General features: G+C 48.0%; 1 protein-coding gene across 2 annotated transcripts in view; it reads right to left on the bottom strand.

Annotated features, from left to right (window-relative positions):
• kdm5a (lysine demethylase 5A) overlaps nucleotides 1-19,361 on the bottom strand; it is a 408,944-nt gene that overhangs the window by 294,508 nt on the left and 95,075 nt on the right. For both annotated transcript variants that reach the window (XM_072484202.1, XM_072484201.1), the window contains exon 6: nucleotides 6,181-6,289. In XM_072484202.1, the coding sequence (XP_072340303.1) occupies nucleotides 6,181-6,289 (109 nt within the window). The remainder of the gene's footprint in view (nucleotides 1-6,180; nucleotides 6,290-19,361) is intronic.

The raw sequence follows: 19,361 nt of genomic DNA, 5'->3' as shown, positions 1-19,361 counted from the left end.
ATCATGGTGTTCGTCTGGGGGGGGCGGGTGGAAATCCATGGATCCCAAAAAGGGTCAAACAAAGAAAACGAAGTAGAGGAGGCCGGGCTCTCCCAAAATCTACAATACTACCACTGGGTGGCCACAGCAGAGAGTGAGGGGATGGGTGAAGGTAGGAATAGAGAATGGGTGAGGATGGGGGAGAGTTCTGACATAGGGATGTCCCTCCGAGCCCATCGCCACAACAGCACTCCCATCCCCACCAGCCAAACACTCAACTAGCGCAGTGGTAGGAGCCACACTCCGGACCTGGAACCAACTGAGACAGCACTTCAATCTGACTGAAACGTCCACCATGACCCCCATCTGCAGCAACCAGAGGTTCGGGCCAGCCACGACGGACACCACGTTTAGAGGTGGAGACAGGAAGGAGGAATACTGACAGTTAGGGACTTCCACATAGATGACAGGCTAGCGACATGAGAGGAACTGGCAGAAAGGTTGCAACTGTCCAACGGGAACGAACCGGGACACTTACAAGTCAAAAACATCCTCCCAAGGAGTCAAAATCATACCCACAGACACCGAGACACTCAATGATAGAGGAACTGTTAGACACAGGCATTTTAGGTGAGGGGGCACTGCAGGGAGCCTGTATGGGCGACTGTTAAGAGGGGAAACGATTCCCACTGGATACACAGGAAAAATGGAAAAATAAGAGGAAGAACTAGGGACAGACATAGGGTGGGGACTCTGGAGCGAAGCACTGAAAAAGGTCAAAACCACCAACATGCACAAGGCTAAGCCGAATGCAACTGAAAGTGGTGCAGAGAGCACACCTCACTAGAACCCGAATGAGCAGGTTCTTCTCGGAAGCGGAGGACAAGTGTGAACGGTGCCAGGGAGGCCGGGCAAACCACACCCACAGCACTCCCGAGACTGGTCGGTTCTGGACCACCTTCTTTGAAGCAATGTCCAAGGTGGTGAGGGTCAGGGTGGAGCCAAATTCAGGGTTTAAGACCAGCCAGAACTATTCATGGGGAGAGGGGCCAATGCCTTGCCTTTGCAAATTCTAATCTCGTGCCAAACAATCCTGCTCTGCTGGCGATCAGCAGCACCACTCAAAGCTGCAGACTGACTGGCCGGCCTGCCGGAATTTCTCCACCTGGAGAAAATAAAATTTGCCATCTGGGGGTCGGAAAGGAGCTTCCACAAGGCGTGGAAGCCATTCACCAACTTGTTCCAAGATTTGTTCTAAGGCAACAGAGTTGGAGGGGGGGGGGGGGGGGGGGGAGTGATCAAAGGGGCCACAAAAGCGCTAAAGATTAAGGGAGAGGAGTGTGGGGGGGGGGGGGGGGGGTGGAGACATAAACCGGCGAGGCAGACGACGGGGGGCCAAGAGCAAGGCCACAAAGAGAGGACCCGACAGCCTTGGGTAGGGCGCGGTCAAATCCAGCCCCCTTGACCCAGAGTCGCAATGTAATTGAGATCTTTGTTCCTGGACTGCTCCAATGACTTCCGAGCACCATATTTCAGTCGTAATGAAGTGCTTCGAGAGATTGGTCATGAAGCACATCACCTCCATACTCCCAGAACGCCTTTATCCACTGCAATTGGCAAACCGCCGCAACCAGTCCACAGCAGACACCATTTCCCTGGCCCCACACTCATCCCTAGAGTTTCTTGACAACAGGGACTCCTACATCAGACTCCTATTTATTGACTACAACTCCGCCTTCAACACTATAATCCCAGCCAAGCTCATATCAAAGCTCCAAAACCTAGGATTTGGCTCTGCACTCTGCAACTGGATCCTCGACTTTCTGACCAACAAACCACAACCAGTAAGAATAAACAACAAACCTCCTCCACAATAGTCCTCAATACCGGGGCCTCACAAGGCTGCGTACTTAGCCCCTTACTCCACTCCCCGTACACATGACTGCGTGGCAAAATTTGGTTCCTACTCCATCTCCAAGTTTGTTGACGATACGACCATAGTGGGCCGGATCTCGAATAACGACGAGTCCGAATACAGGAGGGAGATAGAGAACCTAGTGGAGTGGTGCAGCGACAACAATCTCTCCCTCAATGCCAGCAAAACTGAAGAGCTGGTCATTGACTTCAGAAAGCAAAGTACTGTACACACCCCTGTCAGCATCAACGGGGCGAGGTGGAGATGGTTAGCAGTTTCAAATTCTAAGGGTACATCACCAAAAATCTGTCCTGGTCCACCCACGTTGACTCTATCACCACAAAAGCACAACAGCGCCTATACTGCCTCAGGAAACGCAAGAAATTCAGCATATCCACATTAACTCTTACCAACTTTTACAGATGCACCATAGAAAGAATCCTATCTGGCTGCATCACAGTCTGGTCTGGCAACTGCTCGGCCCAAGACCTCAAGAAACTTCAGAAAGTCGTGAACACCGCCCAGTCCATCACACAAACCTGCCTCCCATCCACTGACTCTATCTACACCTCCCGCTGCCTGGGGAAAGCGGGCAGCATAATCAAAGATCCCTCCCACCCGGCTTACTCACTCTTCCATCGGGCTGGAGATTCAGAAGTCTGAGAACACGCACGAGCAGACTCAAAAACAGCTTCTTCCCCACGGTCACCAGACTCCTAAATGACCCTCTTATGGACTGACCTCATTAACACTACACCCCTGTATGCTTCATCCAATGCCGGTGCTTACGTCGTTACATTGTGTACCTTGTGTTGCCCTATTATGTATTTTCTTTTATTTCCTTTTCTTTTCTTTTTTTAAATAATATTTTATTGAAAATTTTTGGTCAACCAACACAGTACATTGTGCATCCTTTACACAACATTATAACAATACAGATAATAATGACCTTTTTTATTTAAACAAGAACAAAAGAAAACAACAACAAATAAATAAATATTAAATAACAAAAATAAAAAACTAGCCCTAATTGGCAACTGCCTTGTCTCAGGCCACCCCCCCCCCCCCCCCCCCCCCCCCCCCCCCCCCCCCCCCAAGTCCTGGGCTGCTGCTGCTGCCTTCTTTTTCCCCCCATCTATCTTTCCGCAAGATATTCGACGAACGGTTGGTACCGCCTGGTAAACCCTTGAGCCGACCCCCTTAGGACGAACTTAATCCGCTCTAACTTTATGAACCTCGCCATATCATTTATCCAGGTCTCCACCCCCGGGGGCTTGGCTTCTTTCCACATTAGCAATATCCTGCGCCGGGCTACTAGGGACGCAAAGGCCAAAACATCGGCCTCTCTCGCCTCCTGCACTCCCGGCTCTTGTGCAACCCCAAATATAGCCAACCCCCAGCTTGGTTCGACCCGGACTCCTACTACTTTCGAAAGCACCTTTGTCACCCCCCATCCAAAACCCCTGTAGTGCCGGGCATGACCAAAACATATGGGTATGATTCGCTGGGCTTCTCGAGCACCTCGCACACCTATCCTCCACCCCAAAAAATTTACTGAGCCGTGTTCCAGTCATATGTGCCCTGTGTAATACCTTAAACTGAATCAGGCTTAGCCTGGCGCACGAGGACGACGAGTTTACCCTGTTTAGGGCATCTGCCCACAGCCCCTCCTCGATCTCCTCCCCTAGCTCTTCTTCCCATTTCCCTTTTAGTTCGTCCACCATAGTCTCCCCTTCATCCCTCATTTCCCTATATATATCCGACACCTTACCGTCCCCCACCCATTTCTTCGAGATGACTCTGTCCTGCACCTCTTGTGTCGGGAGCTGCGGGAATTCCCTCACCTGTTGCCTCGCAAAAGCCCTCAATTGCATGTACCTGAATGCATTCCCTTGGGGCAACCCATATTTCTCAGTCAGCGCTCCCAGACTCGCGAACTTCCCATCCACAAATAGATCTTTCAATTGCGTTATACCTGCTCTTTGTCACATTCCATATCCCCCATCCATTCCCCCCGGGGCAAACCTATGGTTGTTTCTTATCGGGGACCCCCCCCAATGCTCCGGTCTTTCCCCTATGTCGTCTCCACTGTCCCCAAATCTTCAGTGTAGCTACCACCACCGGACTCGTGGTATAGTTCCTTGGTGAGAACGGCAATGGGGCTGTCACCATAGCCTGCAGGCTGGTCCCCCTACAGGACGCCCTCTCTAATCTCTTCCACGCCGCTCCTTCCTCCTCTCCCATCCACTTACTCACCATTGAAATATTAGCGGCCCAATAATACTCACTTAGGCTCGGTAGTGCCAGCCCCCCCCCCTATCCCTACTACGCTGTAAGAATCCCTTCCTCACTCTCGGAGTCTTCCCGGCCCAAACAAAACCCATGATACTCTTTTCTATCCTTTTGAAAAAAGCCTTCGTGATCACCACCGGGAGGCACTGAAACACAAAGAGGAATCTCGGGAGGACCACCATCTTAACCGCCTGCACCCTCCCTGCCATTGACAATGCTACCATATCCCATCTCTTGAAATCTTCCTCCATCTGTTCCACCAACCGCGTCAAATTTAGCCTGTGCAATGTGCCCCAATTCTTAGCTATCTGGATCCCCAGGTAACGAAAGTCTCTTGTTACCCTTCCTCAACGGTAGGTCTTCTATTTCTCTACTCTGCTCTTTTATTTCCTTTTCTTCCCATGTACTTACTGATCTGGTGAGATGCTCGCAGAAAAATACTTTTCACTGTACCTCGGTACACGTGACAATAAACAAATCCAATCCAATCCAGATTTGTAAGTAAAACACAAAAACTGTTTATTTATAACAAGAGTTAAAACATGTAATAACTAAACTAGAATAATGGCCTGCTAATCTATTACTTTGACCGTCCCACCCCCAACTCACACAAAAGACAGACACACACAGAGGAAGGTAAAAAAGGGGTAAAATAATAGAGGATTAAAATATGGAAGATTTTTCTTGATATCTTCTCAGGACGCGGAATGTTGAAAACCACCAGTTGGGCTGGATCTTCTGGATATGGAAAATATGGAACAAACACTAAACAAAAGGAAGGAACCCCCCCCCCCCCCCGCCACTGACGTTTTACCACTCCTTGAAGAAGTCAATGAACAGCTTCCAGCTCAAGAACCCGATAGCGAACTTTATTTTTCACGGTGCAGAAACTGCGCCAGTTCCGAGTCCCGCAACTGAGCAATATCCTCCTCTGGGCTGTCCAGGAGGCAAAGGCCAACACATCGGCCTCTGTCCTCACCTGTACTCCTGGCTCCTCAGACACTCCAAATATTGCTACCCAGCGGCTCAAACCACCTTTATACCCAGAATATTTGACATTGTGTCTGCAAAAGCTTTGCAGAACTCATCCAGCCTTAGACATGCCCAAAAGATATGGACATGGTTCACCAGCCCCCCTGCACACCGCCCACACCTATCTTTCATCCCCAGTATGAACAATGTCATGTGTGCCCTATACACCACATTGAGCTGGATAAGACACAGTCTCACATACGACGAGGACGAATTCACCCCCCAGAACGACTCACTCCACATCCCAGCTCAAAACCACCCCCCCCCCCCCCCCCCCCACTCCCCCAAACTCCTCCTCCAACCTGCACCCCACTTGCTCCACAAAAGCTCTCTCTCTCTCCACATATGTTCGACACCCTGCCCTCTCCTATCTCCTCCTTGGACAGAATCTTATCCTATAGCGCCGGGGATCGCAGCTTCGGGAACAAGGCCAGCTCCTTTCTCAAAGAGCCTAAAGCACAGGTACCGAACCCATTCCCTTTGGTAACTAATACGTTGCCTCAAATTCCTCTTACTCCGCAAACCTACCCCCAATAAACAGGCCCCTGAAGTACTCTATCCCCATCGCTTCTGCACGTCAGCAGAACCATCCAACCACGTTCTAAATGCTCAACATAATTTTCAATGCAGTTTGGTCAGTATCATGAACATTTATGCTCAAACAATCGGAAATACCTATTAGATATATTCATCACTTCAAGCATGGATTTTCTCTCCTGTATAGCTGCTTGCTAGAAACACGACTGAAATTGCATAGTGCTATGTTTTGTAGAGTTTTTCACTCACACTGGCAATAATGTATTCCAAAACATAAAAGCTTGATAATTACACAGCAATAGTTACCGAGGTTCTGCATTTCATTAAACTGTTCGAATGGAGGTAATCTAAAATATTAATCTATTGTATTATACTTTTCAAATGATCTAACAACTGCATAATATTGTGAGATCTGTTCTCCTTACCCTCTCTGTTCTTTGTCCTGAGGCCCAGGCCCATCATTTTAGGTCCAGCACCAAAGATCTGAAGTTTCCGAAGCTCTGAGTTTTTGGCAAAGTCTTCAGAAGCATCATCCTGTAAAGAAATAACGGTTGATCTTTTTGTAACAATCACAGGAAAATCTGATCAGTGAAGTACAGATACCAGTGTTTTAATCCCAGTTATGTTACCACTGAACAAGTCAGATCCCAGGTTGGAACCTGTCTTTAATAATCCTAACGTCTGTTTTTTGTTTAGAGGGAGACTACCAAACAGAGTCACAAAGGCTACTGATCAACTTCGAACAAAGATTTTGGTCGTAATTTCGGAGCTCCCCAATGACATATTTGGGGTGGGCCAACCCTCTCAAAAAGTTCACAGGTAAGCATTTGCACAGCAATTGGCCAGAAGTACGAACTTCCCCTGGGTAATGGCCCTGCACGGTGAACCACTGGAAAATGCAATTTAAATCACAAACTTTGAATGGTTTCACCAGAGTTATAGTGACAATTACTCAGAAAAAGTTAGAAAAAAATAAAACCTCTAACTTCTGGTTAACAGACTGACCCTTGTAAATGGGAGACCCTATATTCTGAAACTGGTTGAAAGGAGATCTGACCTCGGTGGAATGTAAATAAAGATTATTAGGTGAAAGAGGAAATGTGCAATGGGAGACTTCCAAGTCAGCAAGATAAAAGATTTTATAAGTACTTTAATAAATACTTTGCATCTGTTTTCATGATAGGAACGAATGCTGCTACTGTCAAAGCAATGGAGAAGGAAGCAGGAAAATTAGATATGATGGAGATAAAGAGGAGGCACTTAAATGGTAGGCAACAGAATGCTACTTAGACTGTTGGATAAATAAGGTTGGAAATAACAGCAATTTTCATCCATGTTCAATAAAGCGGAGATGGATGAACCAGTTAACTCTCGGCCAATCAGTCAATTGTTGGTTTGTAGAAGCAACAGCACTGGACAAAAATAATTGTCCCTTGGAATAACATGGATTAATAAATAATGAGCAACATAAAAACATGGAAGCTAGGTGCAAGAGGAGGCCATTCAGCCCTTCGAACCTACTCTGCCATTTATCATGATCATGGCTGATCGTCAAACTCAATTAGCAGAATTTTGCTTTCACTCGATAACCTTTGATCCCATTCGCCTCAAGTGCCATATCTAGCTGCCTCTTGAATGTATTCAATGTCTTAGCCTCAACTACTCCCTGTGGTAATGAATTCCACAGGCTCACCACTCTTTGGATGGAGAAATGACTCCTCATCTCTGTCCGAAGTGGTCGACCCGAATCCTCAGACTGTGACCCCTGGTTCTGGACACACCAATCATTGATAACATCTTCCCTGCATCCACCCTATCTAGTCCTGACAAAATTTTATGTCTCTATGAGATTCCCCCCGCCCCTCATTCGTCTGAACTCCAGCGAAAACAATCCTAACCAAGTCAATCTCTCCTCATCCCTGCTCCTGTACTCAAAAGCTCTTGCAATGAAGGCCAACATACATAGAATTTATAGTGCAGAAGGAGGCCATTCGGCCCGTCGAGTCTGCACCGGCTCTTGGAAAGAGCACCCTACCCAAGGTCAATACCTCCACCCTATCCCCGTAACCCCACCCAACACTAAGGGCAATTTTGGACATGAAGGGCAATTTATCATGGCCAATCCACCTAACCTGCACATCTTTGGACTGTGGGAGGAAACCGGAGCACCCAGAGGAAATCCACGCACACACGGGGAGGATGTGCAGACTCCGCACAGACAGTGACTCAAGCCGGAATCGAACCTGGGACTCTGGAGCTGTGAAGCAATTGTGCTATCCACAATGCTACCGTGCTGCCCATTAGTCTTCTTTACCGCCTGCTGCACCTGCATGCTTACCTTCAACGAATGGTGCACAAGGACACCAAGGCCCGGCTGCACACAACCTCTCCCAATTTGCAGCCATTCAGGTAGTAATCGGTCTTCCTGTTTTTGCTTTAAAAGTGAATAACCTCACATTGATCCAAATTATATTGCATCTGCCATTGGTTTGCCACTCGCCCGACCCGTCCAGATCATTCTGAAGGATCTCTGTATCCTCGTCACAGTTCACCCTCCCACCCCAACTTGGTATCGTTGCAAATTTTGAGATGTTACATTTTGTTCCCTCGTCCAAATCATTAAAATATATTGTGAATAGCTGGGGTCCCAGCACCGATCCCTGTGGCACCCCACTAGTTACTGCCTGCCAATTTGAAAAGGACCCGTTAATTCCTACTCTTTTGTTTCCTCTCTGCCAACCAGTTTTCTATCCACCTCAATACACTTGCCCCAATCACACGCGCTTTAATCTTGCAAGTCCAAATATACCACATCGACTGGCTCCCCCTTGTCAACTGTACTATTTACATCTTCAAAGAATTCCAATAGATTTGTCAAGCATGATTTCCCTTCATAAATCCAAGCTGACGCGGTCTGATTCTGCCACTGTTTTCGAAAAGCTCTGCTTTAAAATTCTTGATTCAAGAACCGAAGTTAGGCTCCCTGTCTTCTCGCTACCTTCCTTTTTGAATATTGGAGTGATATTAGCTACCCTCTAATCCTGAAGGACTGCTCCAGAGTCTATGAAATCCTGGAAGATGACCACTAAAGCATGCACTATTTCTAGAGTCACTTCCTTAAGAACTCTGGGGGTTAAAGGGAAATCATATCTGACCGTTTTATATTGATGACCCCTCTTTACTGATTACTCAACTAGTCTATCAAGGCTTAACTTTGATATTTTTGGGCACTTGAAAAAATAATAAGAGTTGCTTAATTCTGTACTCATAACCATAATTGCCTTGGTAATGGGCTGCAGAGGTCATGAAACATGATACAAAAAGATTTTGCAACGACCAACTGAGGAAGAAATGTGCATAAATCTGGGATCAACAACACATTCAAGGGCTTAGAAGGAAAGGAGTGGGGGAATCAGAACAGTGTGAGGGCGTGCTGGGAATACTTACTGATTCCAGCAGTATCTGTGGAGAGAGAAACAGTTAATGTTTCAGATCAAATATGACTTCTTCAGAATTCCCTAACGTCAGAGTAAAGGAGCGCAGTAAGAAGTCTGACATCACCAGGTTAAAGTCCAATAGGTTTGTTTCGAATCACTAGCTTTCGGAACACAGCCCCTTCTTCAGGTGAAGGAGCAGCGCTCCGAAAGCTAGTAATTCAAAACAAACCTGTTGGACTTTAACCTGGTGATGTAAGACTTCGTACTGTGCTCACCCCAGTCCAACGCCGGCATCTCCACATCAAGAGTAAATGAGAATGGATGCAGAATGGGGCTGTTTAGCACAGGGCTAAATCACTGGCTTTGAAAGCAGACCCAGGCAGGCCAGCAGCATGGTTCAATTCCCGTTCCAGCCTCCGGAATGTGGCGACTAGGGGCTTTTCACAGTAACTTCATTTGAAGCCTACTTGTGACAATAAGCGATTTTCATTTCATTTCATTTCAATATTCTGCAGGGGTAATGAAGCGAGTCAGAAAGTGTGGATCCCATCAGTATGAACAGAGAGCAGGTAGTGAGGTCCTCCAGCCAGACTTTCAGAAGCTGGAGAGGAAGCTAAAATGTAGGAACTCCAGAGCCCATGGGGTCCAAGGAAATTTGGCAAATTAGAACCAGAATTTGGCCGAGTGGCAGGAAGCAGAGGGTGAGGGTGAAGAGATGTTTTTCTAACTGGAAGCCTGTGTCCTGTGGAGTCCCACAGTGATCAGTGTTGGGGCCCTTGCTGTTTGTGATTTATATACGAATGTAGGAGGGTTGATCACTAAGTTTGCAGATGATATGAAAATTAGTGGGGTGGTAAATAGTGAGGAGGATAGCCTTCGATTGCAGGACATAGACGAGGTGGTCAGATGGGCTGATCAGTGGTAAATGGAATTCAATCCAAATAAATGTGAGGTGATACACTTCGACAGGACAAACAAGGCAAGGGAATACATGATAAACGGGAGGACCCTGGGAAGCACTGAGGATCAGGGGGATCTTGCGTGCATCTTACGGTAGCAGAGCAGGTAGATACAATGGTTAAGAAGGCACAAGATATACTTATTTTACTGTTGATTTCGGCGTGAGAACAGCTGGTGAGTCAGTTTCAGCGGGAGCAGTGCGGAAGTGGTTGCTGGGAGGTAAGTCTGTCCTTTAAAAGCACTTGTCTTTGCAGGGGCAGGCCAGTCGATTTCGGCGTGAGAACAGCTAGTGAGTCAGTTTCAGCGGGAGCAGTGCGGAAGTGGTTGCTGGGAGGTAAGTCTGTCCTTTAAAAGCACTTGTCTTTGCAGGGGCAGGCCAGTCGATTTCGGCGTGAGAACAGCTAGTGAGTCAGTTTCAGCGGGAGCAGTGCGGAAGTGGTTGCTGGGAGGCAAGTCTGTCCTTTAAAAGCACTTGTCTTTGCAGGGGCAGGCCAGTCGATTTCGGCGGGAGAACAGCTGGTGAGTCAGTTTCAGCGGGAGCAGTGCGGAAGTGATTGCTGGGAGGTAAGTCTGTCCTTTAAAAGCACTTGTCTTTGCAGGGGCAGGCCAGTCGATTTCGGCGGGAGAACAGCTGGTGAGTCAGTTTCAGCGGGAGCAGTGCGGAAGTGGTTGCTGGGAGGCAAGTCTGTCCTTTAAAAGCACTTGTCTTTGCAGGGGCAGGCCAGTCGATTTCGGCGGGAGAACAGCTGGTGAGTCAGTTTCAGCGGGAGCAGTGCGGAAGTGGTTGCTGGGAGGTAAGTCTGTCCTTTAAAAGCACTTGTCTTTGCAGGGGCAGGCCAGTCGATTTTGGCGGGAGTGGAGCTGGCTGGTTAGTCAATTTCAGCAGGAGCTGAGAATTTTTTTTTTTTTTTTAAATTAGTGTTTTAGGCGGGAACAGGAAGTCGACCCGCGGACGTCTGGGAAGACCCTCACCAATAAATTCTGGTGGAGAGGAAACCCGAGACACTACACGTGTAGTGTCTCCCACCCGCCCTCCTCCTCTAACCTAATAATAAAACCCATTGGTCTGAGGTAAGTACCATATTTTATTATATTATTATTATTTTTTATAAAAAATTTAATTTAGTTGTTAGCCAGATCTTGGTAGAAAGTTAGAGGAATGGCAGGGAAGGGAGTGCAATGTTCCTCCTGCAGGATGTTTGAGGTGAGGGATGCAGTTAGTGTCCCTGCTGATTTTACCTGCAGGAAGTGCTGCCATCTCCAGCTCCTCCAAGACCGAGTTAGGGAACTGGAGCTGGAGTTGGAAGAACTTCGGATCATTCGGGAGGCAGAAGGGGTCATAGATAGCAGCTTCAGGGAATTAGTTACACCAAAGATTGGAGATAGGTGGGTAACTGTAAGAGGGACTGGGAAAAAACAGTCAGTGCAGGGATCCCCTGCGGTCGTTCCCCTGAGAAACAAGTATACCGCTTTTGATACTTGGGGGGGGGGGGGGGGACTTACCAGGGGTAAGCCATGGGGTACGGGCCTCTGGCACGGAGTCTGTCCCTGTTGCTCAGAAGGGAAGGGGGGAGAGGAGCAGAGCATTAGTAATTGGGGACTCTATAGTCAGGGGCACAGATAGGAGATTTTGTGGGAGCGTGAGAGACTCACGTTTGGTATGTTGCCTCCCAGGTGCAAGGGTACGTGATGTCTCGGATCGTGTTTTCCGGGTCCTTAGGGGGGAGGGGGAGCAGCCCCAAGTCGTGGTCCACATTGGCACTAACGACATAGGTAGGAAAGGGGACAAGGATGTCAGGCAGGCTTTCAGGGAGCTAGGATGGAAGCTCAGAACTAGAACAAACAGAGTTGTTATCTCTGGGTTGTTGCCCGTGCCACGTGGTAGCGAGGTGAGGAATAGGGAGAGAGAGCATTTAAACACGTGGCTACAGGGATGGGACAGGCGGAAGGGATTCAGATTTCTGGATAACTGGGGCTCTTTCTGGGGAAGGTGGGACCTCTACAGACAGGATGGTCTACATCTGAACCTGAGGGGCACAAATATCCTGGGGGGGAGATTTGTTAGTGCTCTTTGGGGGGGGTTTAAACTAATGCAGCAGGGGCATGGGAACCTGGATTGTAGTTTTAGGGTAAGGGAGAATGAGAGTATAGAGGTCAGGAGCACAGATTTGACGTCGCAGGAGGGGACCAGTGTTCAGGTAGGTGGTTTGAAGTGTGTCTACTTCAATGCCAGGAGTATACGAAACAAGGTAGGGGAACTGGCAGCATGGGTTGTTACCTGGGACTTTGATGTTGTGGCCATTTCGGAGACATGGATAGAGCAGGGACAGGAATGGATGTTGTAGGTTCCGGGGTTTAGGTGTTTTAGTAAGCTCAGAGAAGGAGGCAAAAGAGGGGGAGGTGTGGCGCCGCTAGTCAAGAGCAGTATTACGGTGGCGGAGAGGATGCTAGATGGGGACTCTTCTTCCGAGGTAGTATGGGCTGAAGTTAGAAACAGGAAAGGAGAGGTCACCCTGTTGGGAGTTTTTTTATAGGCCTCCTAATAGTTCTAGGGATGTAGAGGAAAGGATGGCGAAGATGATTCTGGATAAGAGCGAAAGTAACAGGGTAGTTATTATGGGAGACTTTAACTTTCCAAATATTGACTGGAAAATATATAGTTCGAGTACAATAGATGGGTCGTTTTTTATACAGTGTGTGCAGGAGGGTTTCCTGAAACAATATGTTGACAGGCCAACAAGAGGCGAGGCCACGTTGGATTTGGTTTTGGGTAATGAACCAGGCCAGGTGTTGGATTTGGAGGGAGGAGAGCACTTTGGGGACAGTGACCACAATTCGGTGACGTTTACGTTAATGATGGAAAGGGATAAGTATACACCGCAGGGCAAGAGTTATAGCTGGGGGAAGGGCAATTATGATGCCATTAGACGTGACTTGGGGGGGGATAAGGTGGAGAAGTAGGCTGCAAGTGTTGGGCACACTGGATAAGTGGGGCTTGTTCAAGGATCAGCTACTGCGTGTTCTTGATAAGTATGTACCGGTCAGACAGGGAGGAAGGTGTCGAGCGAGGGAACCGTGGTTTACCAAGGAAGTGGAATCTCTTGTTAAGAGGAAGAAGGAGGCCTATGTGAAGATGAGGTGTGAAGTTTCGGTTGGGGCGATGGATAGTTACAAGGTAGCGAGGAAGGATCTAAAGAGAGAGCTAAGACGAGCAAGGAGGGGACATGAGAAGTATTTGGCAGGAAGGATCAAGGAAAACCCAAAAGCTTTCTATAGGTATGTCAGGAATAAGCGAATGACTAGGGAAAGAGTAGGACCAGTCAAGGACAGGGATGGGAAATTGTGTGTGGAGTCTGAAGAGATCGGCGAGATACTAAATGAATATTTTTCGTCAGTATTCACTCAGGAAAAAGAGAATGTTGTGGAGGAGAATGCTGAGCCCCAGGCTAATAGAATAGATGGCATTGAGGTACGTAGGGAAAGAGGTGTTGGCAATTCTGGACAGGCTGAAAATAGATAAGTCCCCGGGACCTGATGGGATTTATCCTAGGATTCTCTGGGAGGCCAGGGAAGAGATTGCTGGACCTTTGGCTTTGATTTTTAGGTCATCATTGGCTACAGGAATAGTGCCAGAGGACTGGAGGACAGCAAATGTGGTCCCTTTGTTCAAAAAGGGGAGCAGAGACAACCCCGGCAACTTTTGACCGGTGAGCCTCACGTCTGTAGTGGGTAAAGTCTTGGAGGGGATTATAAGAGACAAGATTTATAATCATCTAGATAGGAATAATATGATCAGGGATAGTCAGCATGGCTTTGTGAAGGGTAGGTCATGCCTCACAAACCTTATTGAGTTCTTTGAGAAGGTGACTGAACAGGTAGACGAGGGTAGAGCAGTTGATGTGGTGTATATGGATTTCAGCAAAGCGTTTGATAAGGTTCCCTACGGTAGGCTATTGCAAAAAATACGGAGGCTGGGGATTGAGGGTGATTTAGAGATGTGGATCAGAAATTGGCTAGCTGAAAGAAGACAGAGGGTGGTGGTTGATGGGAAATGTTCAGAATGGAGTACAGTCACAAGTGGAGTACCACAAGGATCTGTTCTAGGGCCGTTGCTGTTTGTCATTTTTATCAATGACCTAGAGGAAGGCGCAGAAGGGTGGGTGAGTAAATTTGCAGACGATACTAAAGTCGGTGGTGTTGTCGATAGTGTGGAAGGATGTAGCAGGTTACAGAGGGATATAGATAAGCTGCAGAGCTGGGCTGAGAGGTGGCAAATGGAGTTTAATGTAGAGAAGTGTGAGGTGATTCACTTTGGAAGGAATAACAGGAATGCAGAATATTTGGCTAATGGTAAAGTTCTTGAAAGTGTGGTGAGCAGAGGGATCTAGGTGTCCATGTACATAGATCCCTGAAAGTTGCCACCCAGGTTGATAGGGTTGTGAAGAAGGCCTATGGAGTGTTGGCCTTTATTGGTAGAGGGATTGAGTTCTGGAGTCGGGAGGTCATGTTGCAGCTGTACAGAACTCTGGTACGGCCGCATTTGGAGTATTGCGTACAGTTCTGGTCACCGCATTATAGGAAGGACGTGGAGGCTTTGGAGCGGGTGCAGAGGAGATTTACCAGGATGTTGCCTGGTATGGAGGGAAAATCTTATGAGGAAAGGCTGATGGCCTTGAGGTTGTTTTCGTTGGAGAGAAGAAGGTTAAGAGGAGACTTAATAGAGGCATACAAAATGATCAGGGGGTTGGATAGGGTGGACAGTGAGAGCCTTCTCCCGCGGATGGATATGGCTGGCACGAGGGGACATAACTTTAAACTGAGGGGTAATAGATATAGGACAGAGGTCAGAGGTAGGTTCTTTACGCAAAGAGTAGTGAGGCCGTGGAATGCCCTACGTGCTACAGTAGTGAACTCGCCAACATTGAGGGCATTTAAAAGTTTATTGGATAAACATATGGATGATAATGGCATAGTGTAGGTTAGATGGCTTTTGTTTCGGTGCAACATCGTGGGCCGAAGGGCCTGTACTGCGCTGTATTGTTCTATGTTCTATGTTCTACTGGCCGAGGCACAGCAGAGAGGTTATGCTGGAACTGTATAAAATGATTGTTAGGCCACAGCTAGACAATAGTGTGCAGTTTTGGAATCTACATTATAGGAGAATGCAGAGATTTACCAGGATGTTGCCTTGGCACGGGAGTTTGGATAAACTTGGATTGTTTTCCTTGGAGCAGAGGAGACGGAGGGTGGGACGTGATTGAAATGTATAGTATTATGAGGCGCAATAAATGCAGAGTAGACAGGAACAAACTTTTCCCCTTGGTGGAGGGATCAATGACCAGGGGGCATAGATTTATGGTAAGGGGCAGGAGGTTTAGAGGAGATTTGAGGAAAAACCTTTTCACCCAGAGTGGGAGTCTGAAACTCACCGCCTGAAAGGGAGGCAGAGAACCTCATAACATTTAAGAAATATTTAGATGTGCACTTGCGATGCCAAGGCATACAAGTCTGTGGGCCAATTGCTAGAAAATGGGATTAGAATGTTTAGGTGATTGTTTTTGACCGGCGCAGACTGAATGGGCCTTTTCTGCGCATCTACAACTCTATGACCTCCATAAGCCAGCGACGGTAGAAATTGGAAGGCAGGGAGAATCAACATGTGGCTTGAAGCAGGATGAAGAACGGAGGGTTTCCGGACTTCCGGTTGCGTGATGCAAGTAAAGCTTGCACATGCAGTATCTCCCCGCGACATTTTCACTTTTCCTCCCTTTCACTGCACCGCGTATCGTACCTCAAATACTGGCGTAAATGAGAAATAACAAACTTCTGCTAAGTTTCTAGCCAGAAAACTTCAACTGAAATAGATATCTGTGCCAACCCATAAACAACCAAGAGGGCAGCTGCCTCTCCCACACTTCTAATATCCAGCACTCTTCACAAAATCCTGATCCCCAAGCTGCACAAGTCTCGATAGTGTTACGCACAAGAGCTGAAAACTTCACTGGAGGCGGCACTGGCCCCCATCCGATCCTCCCTCCACTCCACTCCGCCTGTTAACTCCCACACCAGTACCATCACCAATATGGAGACTGCCCTCTCTGACTACAGCGACAGGATCAATGCATTGGAGTCGAAGCTGGCTGCGGGGAGTAAAGAGAACATGGCACTGCGAAATAGAGTCGATGAACTGGACAACCGGTCCAGACGACAGAACCGGTGGGATTATCAGACGGGTCTGAAGGCCACACCCCTACTCAGTTTATACCCAAATCTTTTGAAGCTTTGGGAGAAGACACGTTCCCAGAGCCTTCACAGTTGGACTGGGCCCAGTATACCCTTTGGCCGAAGCTCATCCTGGTGACTCACATGAGCCATGGCTCGGTCACAGATGGCAAACGGTAGCAGCAGAAGGGTGTTTTTCCTGAATGGAAGGTTGTGACTAGTGGTGTCCCACAGAGGCTTGGGCCTCTGTTGTTTGTAGTGTACATACACGATTTGGAGGAAAATGTAGCCGGTCTGATTCGTAAATTCGTGGATGACACCAAGATTGGAGTGGCAGATAGTGTTGAGGATTGTCAGAAAATACAGCAGGACGTAGATAGGTTGGAGACTTGGGCAGCGAAATGGCAAATGGGAGTTTAATCCAGACAAATGTGAGGTAATGCATTTAATAACAGAGGGGAAATATATCGTAAATGGTAAAACTCTTCGACATATAGAAAGTCAGAGAGATCTGGGCGTGCGGGTCCACAGATCTTTGAAGGTGGCAACACAAGTGGACAAGATAGTCAAGAAAGCATATGGAATGCTTGCCTTCATTGGGCGGGGCATCGAGTATAAAAAGTGGCAAGTTATGCTCCAGGTGTATAGAACCTTAGTACAGTCGCACTTGGAATATTGCAACACAATTCTGGTCGCCATACTACCAGAAAGATGTGGAGGCTTTGGAGAGGGTGCAGAGGAGGTTTACCAGGATGTTGCCTGGTCTGGAGAGTGTTAGCTACGTGGAGAGGCCTATGTGGAGAGGCCGAATAGACTTGGACTGTTTTCATTAGAAAGACGGAGGGTGAGGGGTGACCTGATAGACGTCTAGAAGATTATGAGGGGCATGGATAGAGTGGATGGGCAGGCACTCTTTCCCAGGGTGGAAGGGCCAGTCACCAAGGGGCATAGGTTTAAGGTCCTTGGGCAAAGTTTAGAGATGTGCGAGGCAGGTTTTTTACGCAGAGTGTGGTGAGTGCCTGGAACACGTTGCCAGGGGAGGTTGTGGAAGAAGATACATTAATGGCGTTCAAAAAGCATCTTGACAAACACATGGATAGGATGGGTATAGAGGTATATTGCACAAGGAAATGTTGAGGGTTTTGGCAAAGATTGGTATCATGACCAGTACAGGCTTGGAGGGCCGAAGGGCCTGTTCCTGTGCTGTATTGTTCTCTGTTCTTTATATCCCGGTTCCACAGCTACAAAGACAAAGAGCTGGTCTTTCGATGGATAAGAGAACACAGTGACCGCAACTACTAGGGCCACTCTATTAAGATAGACCGAGACATGAGCGCGGGCCTGGCAAAGCAACGAGCTGAATTCAACAGCATCAAGTCCACGCTGTACTAAAAAGGAATCGGCTTTGGGATGGGCTACCCATCAAATCACTTAATGGAAAAGACCACTTTTTCAACACGTCTTCCCACAGAGGCTCTTCCCGCATTTGACTCTTAAATAGCTTGTACAACTGGCGGCTATGTTTACTTCTAGATATCATATCGTTTCTCACGTCTTCTTTTCTTCAATACCTGTGTTGACATTTAATCTGCTTGCAGCAAGAGCATGCTCAGCTGATTATTTTATACCATTGCGGTTTTACATCATTCCACCCACCAGTTGGTTAGAATAAGCAACCGTCTAGCAGATTTTCCCCCAGTATAGACAACAAATGCAGCACATAGCACAGTGGTTAGCACTGCTGCCTCACAGTGCCAGGGTCCCAGGTTCAATTCCCAGCTTGGATCACTTGTGTGTGGAGTCTGCACATTCTCCCTGTGTCTGCCGGGGTTTCCCCCGGGTGCTCCTGTTTCCTCCCACAAGTCCCGAAAGACGTGCTGTTAGGTGAACTGGACATTCTGAATTCTCCCTCCGTGTACCCGAACAGGCGCGCGAATGTGGCAACTAGGGGATTTTCACAGTAACTTCATTGCAGTGTTAATGTAAGCCTATTTATGACAATAAAGATTTTAAAAAAGATGCTGCCTCGCCCCACACCCACATGTTCTGGTCCTGTCCAAAGCTGTTCAGCTTCTGGTCATATTTTTTCAACACTGGGGACTTCCGGTGACGCAGGTGGAAGTCACACGTTGGGTGGCTCCTGCTCGAGGCTCTGGTGTTTGGCATTTAATGACCGGTTTCGGGGGCAGTTTTTAGACGAGCTGGTGCAGGAAGGCATGAATGTGAAAGCTCGGAAAAAGGCCATTGGGAAGAAAGGGGCGTGTGAAAGTTCACCAGCGAGTGAACGGGTCAACCCGGCAGCAGGAAAGATGGTGGAGGCTGGGTGGCAATTCTGACGGAGGTGATGGCTGGAGAATTCAAGAAGCAGTTCGCCAAGTATATGGAGGTACTGTGGAAGGAGATGATGGCTGCGATGAAGGAGTGGGTGGAGGAGGCGACTGCCCCAGTGAAAGCGGTGATGTCGAAGACATCGGCCAAAGTACAGGAGCAAGCAGAGAAGGCGAAGGGGATGGAGGAAGTTCTGTCATAGCACAGTGACCATTCACCTCAATGGGTGCAGAGTTGCGGAAAGTGGTGGAGGCCAACAAAGGAGCCAAGGTGGAGGACCTGAAGAACAGGTTGAGGCAGCAGAATCTACGAACTGTGGGCTTGCACAAGATGGGTGGAGGGCCTGAGGCCGACTGAGTACTTCACGAAGATGCTGGCGGAGTTTTTGGGGGAGGCAGAAGAACCCATCCGATAGGAGCTGGACAAGGCTCACCGGTCACTCAGGCCCAAGCCGAGCAAACGAGTCGCCAAGGGCGGTGATAATTTGCTTTCACAAGTTTCATCTCTCTCAGCAATCTAGGATGCAGCCCGTCCGGGCTTGGCTTGACTTCTCGACCTGGAGTGCTGCCAGCCTTTTTAGCATCTTTTCTTTATCTATCACTATACTGCTCAGTTGCTCAACACTCACATTTTCAACTCGGCCATTGTCACCATCTTCT

This window comes from Scyliorhinus torazame, chromosome 19 (assembly GCF_047496885.1).
Source record: "Scyliorhinus torazame isolate Kashiwa2021f chromosome 19, sScyTor2.1, whole genome shotgun sequence".
NCBI classification, from domain to species: Eukaryota; Metazoa; Chordata; class Chondrichthyes; order Carcharhiniformes; family Scyliorhinidae; genus Scyliorhinus; species Scyliorhinus torazame.
This window is presented reverse-complemented; position numbering and strand designations above follow the sequence as displayed.